This window comes from Loa loa (assembly GCF_000183805.2).
Source record: "Loa loa unplaced genomic scaffold supercont3.17, whole genome shotgun sequence".
Classification (NCBI taxonomy): domain Eukaryota; kingdom Metazoa; phylum Nematoda; class Chromadorea; order Rhabditida; family Onchocercidae; genus Loa; species Loa loa.
In genome coordinates, this window is record NW_018108197.1 from 375,037 (window position 1) to 387,781 (window position 12,745).

The window sequence follows — 12,745 nt, forward strand, 5'->3', positions numbered from 1 at the left end:
TCTGGTGCGTGTACAACTCAACTCAAATCATCGTATTTGCATCAACTCAATTCAGCTTAACGCTACGACATCTCGCGTTATATCGCTGGCAATAGTGGTCTTCGACATCACCCTCTCAAACGAACCCGAACAATATTCGCTACAAAATTTTTGGTGCCCGAGGTGAGGTACGATGATAAGCATTTATACAAATAATGTCGTGGAAGATTTTTGAAGAGTGAGATGAGGTATCTGTTTTTATTAGTAGTAAAGCAGTTATTTTTTATAAAAATTGTGACTTACTGAGTACCGATTGGTTATGTGTTCGAGGAATATAATAGTTATCCTTTATTGTTGTGCAATAACAAATACAACAAAACCAGGTTAGAAGTAATTCCGATTATAGTACAATGAAGTTTAAGTAATAACATAGAATAACGGGAGAAATATTGAAGTAAAGATTCGAAAAAGTAGAGAGGAAATAAGTCCGGATTGTATTGAGTAGCGTTGAGTTTCGACGTTGAGAAAAATTTTCATTAACATTAACCTTGTTAGAGATTCTTAGGGTTTATATATCGGGTGTGTCAAGAGGAGCAATCATTATATATCCAGTATTCTCACGGGTGCAAGAGAAATTTACATATAAGAACAGTTTTCTTTACAAAAAATTGCATAAAAATTATTTCATCTGATGTACAACTTTCTCACCATTGTATAAAGGATTTTGTATGGGATAAAAGTCTTTACAAATCAGTTACCATATGTGCACAAATCTCAACATCAAAGGAAAAATTTCTTTTAGTAGATTGGATGGCTGACTCATGATTTTAAGCATGAGAGAAAAATTATGTAAATGTTGTTAACATTCATTTACGATTTGAATAAGGAATTTATTTTATTATTTATTTGGAATTTCGCGATATTGAAATTCGCGACAAATAAAACTTTCGCAATATCCAACAGAAGTGACTAGTCGTCTATATCGAATGTTCTTCCACGGATTTCACTCGGTAAGTTCTACTTTATTTATTTCGATAGAGAATATCAGTTGCTTTCCAAAGTTTCGCGTCATGAGAAAGATTTTGAAATTTCCAGTAAACGTGGAAACAATTACTTTATTCAAAACAAAGTTATCTTCCAATCAAATTTGTATGGATAAAGCTTGCGCAAACATTACTTTGGCACATTTGCAACTCATTTCCAACGTGATCATAAAGATCCAGTAAACTTGTTATGTTAGTTGTTTGAATGAGAGATGTCCCACCATATTCTATTTGCAATTAATGTGCGACTATTCTCTTTTACAACGCTGATTCATTTAAAAAAGCATTTACTGGATCTTTACGCAATTTTCAAACAGCAGACTGTGTTATCCAGTGCATTAGTAAATTTGAATATTTTTCAGAATTGGCAAAAAATCATTCTCTTCAAAATGCATTTTATCTATTTCGCCTTTTTCTTCTTCCAATTGAGCAACATTCAAATTACTGTAAGTTTATTTAAAGTTGAAAAATGCAATATAGTACTGCAATATTTCCAAAACTTCGAAATCTTAATAAAATGTGAGATAGACAATTTCATATTATTTGAAGAAGCGCAGACGGAGCAAACGGAACTGTTGGATTTACCAGTGCCAAAAGTGACTGAGGAACGGAATGTACCAATAGATTTGCCAGTGCAAGGAGTAAGTGGAGGAATAGGAAGATGGTGGGTATTAGCCAACGAAGGGTCTAAAAGATATAGAGAATTCATGAATTTAACAGTCGAAAAGGAGAGCGTTGTACAAGAAAGTACCAGAAAAAGGAATGAATCACAGTATAAAGTATGCAAAGAGGAAGAAACAAATTCGAAAAAAGGTGGGACGATTTATGCCTGTAATAACATATGTTTTTGTCAAATACGCAACAAAACATTTTTCTCTCTAAATTATCCACTGTGGAAGCCCATGTGAGGACTCAAACGAGTATGAAGTTGTACAGCTGTCAAATACGCAACAGGGCAACTTTTTTCTCTAAATTACTCACTGTGGAAGCCCATATCAAGACTCATACTGATGAAAAACCACACAGTAGTCGAATATACAACAGAAATTTCTCTCAATTACCCAACATGGAAATTCATATGAAAACTTATACTGATGTCAAATATGCAACAGATCTTCCTCTCGACCATCTTTTAAAAATATCCATATGAGGACTCATAGTAGTGAAAAACCATACAGTTATCGGAAAGTGTGGCAGAAATTTCTCCCAATTATGCGATGTGAAAACCCATATGAGGACTCATACTGGTGAAAAACCGTACAGTTGTCAAAAATGAGGCAGAAGTTTTGCCCAATTATGCAGTATGATCAACCATATAGAGACTCATACCGATATGAAATCGTACAGTTGTTCGATATGCCAGAAAAGTTTCAAAACAAAAGGTAGCTTACGAAGTCACGCAACAATACAAACAAAAATAGGCCAATCTTCAATTGTACTATATGCAGTAAGGGTTTCTTGAATTATAACTCATTGAAATCACACAAGAAGAGTCATAAAAGAAGCTGGGGAGGACATTTTAAGTTGAAAAAGACACCGTTATTTCTGGTGTGTTTGATTGTATATATGTATTTCCTGTTAGATAAATTCTTGTTACTTGCTCATTATTTTATTGCTAACAGTCTCTTGCTGTTATCATTGTTGTTATTTGCGTATAAGTTATTCATTTTTTGCTTCATAAGCATATTAGTATCGTTCTTTTTTTATTTTAGTGAATAAAGTTCTCTATATCGTGTCATCGCACTCCTAATAAATAGACTTTTTATTATTCATGTTACATAACAAGCAGGTAACTTGCAGATCATATACAGAAAACTTGCAAGTAAGTATCACTGCTGTAAATTAGTGATGAAATGGCGTTGCAATACAATTACTTCTGAGTAAGTAGAACCAATACAATTAAAAAAATGTATAATTTGATGTAAAACTTAACTGATGAAATGATAATAAAGTGACTATGTTTAATTTTTTCAAAATTATTTCTATATTGCAAATGTCTCCTGATAATATCTATTATCGATCGGATTTAATCGATAATGTTACAGTGCACTTGGTTTTGAGTAACTAGAAGCAGAATAATGAAAGCAAGATAAAAACTGAAGTGAAATTGGATGATAAAATAATAATTCATTGATTATATTTAATCACAAGAAAATTTATTGTGTTTTACAAATGTCGTCTGACAATATCTGTTATCGATCGGATATGAACGATAACGTTGCAATGCAATTAATTTTGAGTAACTAGAAGCAGTACAATAAAAAATATTGAAATTAATGCGAAGTTTGGAGGAAAAAAATGATAATTCATGGTTATATTCAATTATTACAAAATTAATTGCACACTAATTTTTTGATAATACCTGTCATGAAAAAAAATTAAGAGAATTAGAAGATGAGGATTACTGTTCTTGTTAGTAACAAAGCAATTATGTTTTATAAAAAAATGACTTACTGAATACTGATTGGTTACGTGTTCGAGGAATATAATAGTTATCCTTTATTGTTGTTCAAATAACAAATACAATAAAAATAGGTTAGAAGTAATTCCGATTATACTATAATAAAGTCCAACTTAACAACGTAGAATAACGGGAGAAATATTGAAGTAAAAATTCGCAAACGGAGAGGAAATAAATCAGGACTGTATTGAATAGAGTTGAGTGGCGAGGGGGAGAAAATTAACATTGAATCTTGTTAGAGATTCTTAGGATTTATATGGGATGTGTGAAGAGGAACAATCATTACATATTGACAGTATTCTCACAGGTGCAAGAGAAATTTACATATAAGAACAGTTTTCTTTAGAAAAAATTGCATAGAAATTATTTTATCTGATGTACAACTTTCTCACCATTGTATCAAGATTTTTTTGCATGGGATAAAGCCTTTACGAATTAGCTATCAAATATGCACAAATCTTAACATCAAAAAAAGCACTTTTAGTAGATTAGACAGCTGACTCATGATTTTGGGCATGAGAGAAAAAAAAAAGTGTAAATGCGATCTATTTGAATGAATGATTCTATGATACAGCTATTCCGGTTTTTTCCTACAATACCTGTTATCGATCGGATACGATCGATAAAGTTGCAGTTTAGTTGCTTTTGAGTAATTAAACGTAGCAGAATCAAAAAAAAATAAATTAGAGTTTAAATTGGATAACAAAATGATAATTCACTAATTACATTTAAATAGAACAAAAATTGTGCGTTATGTCTTCTGATATATATTTGTTATCAATGGGGTATGATCGATAAAGTTACAATGCAATTACTTATGGGTAACTAGAAGCAGTGGAATAAAAAAAAAGAAAAAAAGTAGAAATTAATGTAACACTTGAATGATAAAACCACAATTCGATGATTTTATTTACTTGATACAAAATTAGTTGTGCGTTATGAGTGCCTCCCGATGATACCTATTGTCCATCGGATATGGTCGATGATACAATGATAATTCACTGATTACATTTAATCCTTATAAAATTAATTTATGTTATGAACGCTTTCTGATAAAGTTTATTATTGATCGGATGTAATCGATAATGTTGCATTGCATTTGGTTTTTAGTAATTAGAAGCAATGCAATAGAATAAATATATTGAGACATTTAAAACATTTAAAATGTTTGAAACATTGAAAACGAAGGCATTTAAAATGTGCAATTAATTTTGTAATGATTATATGTAATCAGTGAATTATCAGGTTTCACATCACTTTCTAGTTATTCAAAAACAAATGCTATGCAGGATTATCGACCAGAACCGGTTGATGATGGATATCATCAGAAGATATCAAAAAATATGAATAGATGTCAAATATGTAAAATAGACAGTTCAATTTGATAAATAAAGAGACCATTTTTTACTGTCATCTCAATGTGTTTGGATTTTTTTTCACTGTGAACAAGTCAAAACATTTTTCAAATTAATTAAAATCAAAATTAATTTTTTTTAGATGCTAAATGTATTAAATATACTTGAAAAATATGAGCAGCATCATGTCGAAAAATGACTGACCAATTATTCTATTCTATTTCTTTTTGCCAATTCATTGATTGTATGCAATTCCTATTATTATTTGAATTCATTTCATTTCATATCTATGCCTTACTTGAACTAATCAATATTGTCAATCAAATCTCAATTGAAATCGTTGCATTTAAGCATCTTTTTCTTTTCATTTCAAATGCTACTTTTGTACCTTTAATAAAGTACTTCAAAAAGGAGTGTAGAACCTGAAGGAATGCCAGAAAAGGGAAACGAAAGAAGTAGAAAGAAGGACAAATAGGAGAACAAACAGAAAGAGAAGAAGGAATGTGAGGAAGAGATGGTGGTGATAGAGGAGGAAAAGGCGAAGAAGGAAGAGAAGGGGGATGATGATGTTCGTATTGATGAGAAAGGAGGAAAAGGAGATGATAGGTTTGATGAATGTCCTGATTTGACTCTTGATGTCCTCAAAAATATTATTAATGATGACTATTAAGAATGGTGAGAAGGAATTATTTTAGGCTTCTATCACATGTAATTGATGTATTTTTGTATACATATGGGAATAATTATTATTAATCTTCCCTTTTACCAGTGTTCCCGAGTTTCCTCGGTCATTTTTGCTGATCACTAAGTCGTTGTCTTTTTATCGAAGCAAAAAAAAAAAAGGAAATCTAATCATTTATAAACAGATAGATGAAACAATACTATCTCCTCACTCTTCTGTATTCAGTTCTCTCAAATCTTACTTTATTTTTTGTTGCTTTAATTCCACAAATTTCGCATACTTACTGATCAAATAATTAATTTGCGCTTGTTTAGCTGGTTATTTTATTATGTCTACAACAAATTTATCTCAAAAGATGGTAAGACTTGGAAAATATAAGTGGCGAAAGTTTCATTTCCATGGCTATATAATCCACCAATTAATTAGCTAACAAAGATATTTATTCATTCTTGTCCTCCTCAATTACCTTTTCTCTTCACAGTATCTTCATAAGTTTACCGTCCTGTGGCTTTTCAGGAAATTTCTACTTTTGTAAATCACCTCCAAATATTAACTATTTCCAGGTTTAAAAACGAAACAGTATCCTTTGAGAAAAAATATCCTATCAATAATAGAAAAAAAACTTCGAATGATCCAAATGACCCATGATGTGATATGCTTATCAGCTGTGACAATAACTACTTAACCATACTCTCGTTTCAGCAATTTCTGTTCTGCTAATAACAAAAAAAATTTCATAAATGCCAAATGACAATACATTCATAATATCCGACAGATTAACTCTGTGCACCTTAAAGCTATTCAATAAAATAAACCGTTCAGGATTCAATTTAGTGGTAATAGAAGAAAAAAAAAGCGAAAATTTTAAAATTTTATACACATCAATCATAAAATGATAAAGCGTATATGCCGTTCTGAAAAAGAAAATCCATTTCATTCATTCATTTCATACATAAGACGAGAGATGGAAAGCTCTTTAGTGATTTGCATATTTCAAAAAAGAGATGAAATGAACTCTTCATGGAAAGGAAAATTTCAATTTTTCTCATTTTCATGTTCTGAAATGACAGTGATTTAAAAATTCACCATGTCATTAATGAATATACAAATATATTTAAAAAATCAACTAACAATGCTAATAAAATTTATGGATAAGTAACATATTAAAGTTTTTTTAAATAAAAAATAAAAAATTAACAGTGGACCACCATTTGTTTCAATATAATCATATCTTTTTTTTTATCTTTTTTTTCTTTTTTTTGTTTTATTACAGATTTAGAGCATTTTTCCGTGAATCAACTGTCGCCGATGTTTTAGCCCTACCCCAATTTGTTGAAAATCGTTCCGCTGAACACGGACGTTCTTCAGAAGTACCTTTTTGCACGAAACTCCTGCGATGTCTTTTAACATATCCTGAAGATTATCTCTTTGAAAACCATGCATCGGTTGCAAGGAATGAGAGATGTAGCAAATGAATAATACAAATTAGGAAAATTTAACATAGACATTCATCAAAAAAATTGCTAATTATCTATGATAAGGTGGCCTTCTCACTTCTTTTAATTAATTGAAAGTTGTCAGGTTAAATCTCTGATTGGATTTCACTGAAGAGATTTCATCTCTACAAATTAGCTTCTAATGACCCTATGTGGATCAGATCAAACGACCGGGATACTAAGAAAATCCAAACTTGATTTGCTGAATGATAATCTAAAATGAAGAAATAGCACTCGTGTACTGCAACTTTTATAATGAGGTTGAGATTTCCTAATGTTCATTGTCATAATTTACAAATGACAGCAAAATTTGTTCAGAGCTGTGACAGCTCTAGAGCTTGGCGCATAATATAGCTTTTATGCATTGCAAATACAGGCATTAATACAGTTGCAAATTTATGAAAGTTTTTGTAAAATTCTTTGTAACCTAGAATTTTCAGGCATTTCCATCTTCGCCTGAAGATTTTTAGATGATGAAATAGAATTTGAAACAATACAACCGTGATTTTTGCATAGAATTGAACAATAAAAAGTAGCTGAAATATTTATTCAAACATTTTTTAAAAGTGTTTAATCATCGAGGAGCCTATTTCAGCATATTCTCGTGATTATCAAAAGGAATATGCCGATTAAAAGAGTCAGCCAGATGCAAAATCTAAAGATGTCGAAAGCGGGGGGGATTTATGACCATGTTGATATGGATTGCTGGCACGGAATGATACCGGATGAAGACACTGCAATGCTGCTAAAGGTACAAAATCAAACCAAATCGATTTGTTCGAAAAATTAAACACTTCGAGCAAACTAATTCACATGCATTTGGCATATTACGGCCAACTTACCTGATATTACTAACTATTTGCCAAGCCTGTTTGTCAGGCTTATCTACCATATATTACGAATTAGTATTGCTATAATGTAAACATGTTACTGCTAGTAGGTGAAAGAGAAATTAAGTGATCGTTCTGGTAGCAATCTAGCAATATCCGCAATGTAAAATACGATAGATAGATAGATAGGTAGATGGATGCACACTTTGTACAGAAATGCCACTGATTATCAGATTTGGGAAATGCATACTGTCTTAGCGGATTCCATGAATGTCCGCGGCAAACATCATGACATATTTTTCCTTATTTTCTATTGTCGTAATATGTTTTAGTATCTTCTTCGTGTAGAAATCGGAAATTAGGTTAAGCCACAGCTTTCCGATAGGTATATGTCAGAACGAGCAAAAGATGTTCCTGAAATGAAAATCTGAAAAAGGAATAACTTTTCCGAATGAGCAGAAAAGAATAGATGAAAGCTGATCAGAGAGCTGAATTTAAGAGACATGAATGATTCAGCTAGTCAGAGGAGTGAAATTAATGAGAGTTTAATTGAGAACTTAATGAGAGAAAGCTAAAATGTATTATGTGTTATAGAATAGCGGTGACTTTTTAATGCGAGCTGTGGAACATGATCGTGGCTATAAAATCACATTGAGTATTCGATGGGGTAATCAAGTTGTCAATTGTGAAATTGTTCCTGGTGTGCAAGGCGGTTATGAGTTCCAAGGAAAACACTTTTGTCAAGCAAAGGATTTAATCGATTCATATCAGGTTTCTTTTTTTTTGCAATAATAAATCAATTGTTTTTAGATTCTGAACTTTTGTCAAGTTTTCACTTATTTGTTTTTTATCTTTGCTACACGTTACAGTACCTCAAATTAAGAGCTAATAAATATTTTAGGTAACAAAGCGTTTCTTGACGGCAAATGATACTGTGGTGACACTTGAAACACCAATCCGTCGTCAACGTTGGGAATTGCAGCACAAGATGATAAGGTTAGGTAAAAAAATTGGCAACGGATCATTTGGTACTGTTTACAAGGGAACTCTTACTATCGGTATAGAAAAATCGATAACGGTAAATTTACTTTATTAATAACATTTGAAAACTGAAAATATTTAAATTTAAATGCTATAACTTTTTAGGATGAAGCAAGCAAATATCAATTAGTGAAAAGATTTCCAATCAACTTACCTATTCGATGGAATGGCCATTGGTCAGTGTCGCTTTTTGCAGGTAGCCGTAAAAGAACTTACTGAAATGACGGCTGAAGCAAGTAATGCTTTGTGGAGAGAAGCAAGGGTAATGCGAATGTACGACCATCCAAATGTAGTAAAATACTACGGAGTAGCAAATGATTATACGGTATTTGGTCTTTTAATATTTTTTCCGTCATAAATTCTAGGGGGAACTTATTCTCCGCATATCAGCTTTTTATTTCTCTTCCTGCCATGCGAATCTTCCATTTTGTTTATCTGAAACTCAATGAATTCATCTCACTATACAAAATATTTAAACCCATTAAATTTCACTTAACAAGCTTCAGTTAAACGAGATTAGTTTGTAAAAATCTTGAATACAGGCGAGGGAAATGTCAAAAATTTGTCACGTTGTTTATTCATAGGAATAATGAAAGATCATTTCATAAGTTTCTCATAGGTACCGTAAGGCTAAAATCTGATAATCTGTGTTGAACATAAATGGAACAAAAATAGTAACATTCAAAAGTAGCAAGATAAACTAGAAATCCGTAAACTGTTATCCGCAAGTATATCAAAAGTTCATTCCGCAAAATACAACTTTGTATCTTGATTAATGAAATTCTTTAAGTCAGATGTGAAAATTTCAGTAGTTATTTATAACAGTGGTTTTTTGAGGCTAAATTTATGCAGCTATTCGACTCACATAAGGATCTCTTTAAAATTTTCCATACATATATATATATATACAATTAGGCTTCATCCCTCATTGAAAACAAACCTGTTAAGTTCCGACTGCATTATCCAATAAATGTCTGAAAAAGAATGACCAAAAGTAATACCGAAAACTCCAGAAATTTCTGTCCTGTCTATACATTATAAGAAGAATCCTTTGTAGCCTTACTATTTGGTAATGGAATTTATGTCCGGCGGTGCAGTGGACGAATATCTTCGCAGGAAAGGGAAAAAGTTGCGGCGAAAGCTCGAGCAAAGATTTTGCAAGAAGCAGCGATTGGCCTTGAATATTTACACCGCCAAAAATGCTTGCATCGCGACATCGCTTGTCGAAATCTATTGATTGGTGAGAATGTCAAAGTAAGCGTAGAAGGACCGTCTCTATCGATCTTGACTTCTATGTAGATTTGAGAAATTTAGCACCTTATGTTAAGAAGTTGCTCATCCTCTTCTGATTGGTGAAAGGATTTGAATAAAATACTAAAATAATTGTGTTGAAAGGAAATTTAGAGTCCAAAAACTGTTGAATGGTCCTCGGCGAATCTGTCACGGTCGTGAATTTTGATCGTCACTCAGTTATTCATTGTGATTGCAGGTAGCTGATTTTGGCATGACAAGACATACAAAAATTTACAAAATTGATCCTAACAAACCACTGAATTTGCGTTGGTTAGCACCGGAAGCATATGACAAAGGAATCGTTAACAAAGCAACGGATGTTTATGCTTACGGTGTGACAATGTATGAATGCTATACAGTACCATACTGCATACCATACAAGGAATGGGATGCAGATGAGGTTAAGAATTCAAATCTGGATTTCTCATTTGATAAGCAATTCATACAGTAGCTATTTACTCTTCTTGAATGTTCGGTTGACAAAGTTCGGTTTTTAGAAAAACCTTTATTCATTGTACAATTTTCAAATATGACAATGACTCTTTGCTTTTGGTTTTTTTGGAAAATATTTGAAATCAAATGAAAACTTTTTCAGGTATATGATAAAGTTGTAATAGGAGGTTACCGATTACAACCACCTGAAATGATGCCTCAGGTGCTCGGTGATTTAATGAAGGAATGCATTGGACCTGAGAAAAACAGACCAACATTTAAAGAGATTGTTGTTGTGCTAATGTCATATTTGGACGATAAATTATAAATTTAATCAGTAATATCCATATTAAAATTAAGGAAAGTCCGTTAAATTAAAGGTCCTTTGACGTGTGCTAATACTATCAGATCACTAAATTATTTTGTTTGAATCAATCCACTCTTTTGGCTATTGGCGATTTGCTATGTCTTGTGTGACCGTTTTTTTTCAACCGTGACAAAAACAGGATTATTTCTGCCTCTTTAGTTGGTAGTACCTCAAACTTGGGTAATTAAACCTTTATTACGATAAATTTATTAATACAACAACGAACTTGCAATTGCGACATCGATACAACAAATTAATAAAGAAAACACTACGAACAAAAAAGACTAAATCACGCCCGATATCTTATATCCAGAAAATTGTTCCTTTATTTCTACTCGCAATATCAGCGACATCTTGTATTTAATAAATCTCTTTATCTATTTTAGATCTTAGTTTCTATCGTCTTTACTTTAATATATTTCAGCCAGATTCCTAAGATTTCCGTAATTCATTGTTTAGAAGATATATGTTGTGTGTTCTTTATGAATTCCTAAGTGTAACATTTCAAAACCATAATCTGAATAATTGAAGTGACCTTTTTTGCTTTGGTTAACTTCATTTCACAGAATTATTTAAGTCAGTTGCAACATATGTCGCAAGCAAACCATGGAAAGAATACAAATGCGCAAAATTCGAAACGAGCATATTATTTCTTACGTGTTGGTACCAAGAAATCATTAATTAAAATGTCCGAAAGGCCTGTTCACAACTTTTTCTTTTTTTTGACAAAAATACGAAAATGTTCATTTTTGTCCGACAAAAATAAATGCTTGATTTATTTTCTTTTAAAGATAAAATTGGATTTACCAATTTTCACAAATGATTGTTGATTATTTCATTGGAAACAAGCAGTAGAATTTGTGAATTTATCAGTGAGTTTTAACATTGCAAAAATCAAAAAAGTGAATTATAATATGCAATTTTGCTTTTAAAAGATTTTACGTGAATCACACACAGTTTTTGCTCAATCAGGCAAAAACTGATTTTACATTTTCATGTCCGATATTTTTCAATTTCCAAAAAGTAATCATACAGTCATATAAATGAAAACTTTTCAATAATGTGATTGTGAGGGGAAATCGATATAAATTGTCTGGTTGGTGCGCTTGTCAACGATGACAACGATAACAACAAACGACAGTTGATTTGACTATCCATAGCACGAGGCATAATTAAAAGTTTTCTATAATAAATGTCATGCTTTGTTTTTTCCATTTTTTATTCTTTCGTTTGAATCTAATCTAATTGCAATCAGATTTTGGAAATTACAGTATTGATCAGTATCAAACATTTTCAGTTGAATCATTCTCTAAAAGTTTTCCATAGTTCCAAAAAAAAAAAAAAAAAATACGTATTTGGAAATGAAAGAGCAAGTCTAATGATAAGGTCGACTTCTTTAGAATTTTCCCCTAAAACTTTCTTTGCCTTGGACTACATGTACAGTAAACAATGAACTTCGAACTTCGCTGTTTTGGTAAACATTCTCAGGAAGTGAATACGCCCAACTGTGGAAATTTTGTTAACTTCATTCGCTCACATGTCTTTTACAGTCCATCAATTATTTTTTTCGCCAAATCAAAAACTCACAATCCGAATAATTAAAATAACCTGATAATAACACTTTGAATAAGACATTATTCTGTGCCCTATTGTACACCAAATACAATTTCACATCGATCCTACAAAACAAGTTTGTGATACTAACCATCAGTGGACTTTACCGCCAAGTTGGCTTGGTTGCCGATGGTTTGCAGACTCTCGTGGCT

General features: G+C 31.8%; 3 protein-coding genes across 3 annotated transcripts; all 3 read left to right on the plus strand.

Annotated features, from left to right (window-relative positions):
- Positions 1-965: 965 nt before the first annotated feature.
- On the plus strand, positions 966-2,408 carry LOAG_00880 (zinc finger protein; the record flags this gene model as incomplete). Its single annotated transcript, XM_003136420.1, has 4 exons — positions 966-989; positions 1,385-1,468; positions 1,580-1,801; positions 2,286-2,408. The coding sequence occupies 4 exons, from the start codon at positions 966-968 to the stop codon at positions 2,406-2,408; spliced, it is 453 nt and encodes a 150-aa protein (XP_003136468.1).
- Positions 2,409-5,352: 2,944 nt separating this feature from the next.
- LOAG_00881 (hypothetical protein) lies at positions 5,353-5,508 on the plus strand (the record flags this gene model as incomplete). Its single annotated transcript, XM_003136421.1, has 1 exon — positions 5,353-5,508. One exon carries the CDS (start codon positions 5,353-5,355, stop codon positions 5,506-5,508), a length of 156 nt encoding a protein of 51 aa, XP_003136469.1.
- A 2,130-nt stretch (positions 5,509-7,638) lies between these two features.
- Positions 7,639-10,940, plus strand: LOAG_00882 (TK/FER protein kinase; the record flags this gene model as incomplete). Its single annotated transcript, XM_003136422.2, has 7 exons — positions 7,639-7,767; positions 8,441-8,617; positions 8,748-8,924; positions 9,084-9,212; positions 10,004-10,141; positions 10,377-10,580; positions 10,776-10,940. 7 exons carry the CDS (start codon positions 7,639-7,641, stop codon positions 10,938-10,940), a joined length of 1,119 nt encoding a protein of 372 aa, XP_003136470.2.
- Positions 10,941-12,745: the final 1,805 nt, after the last annotated feature.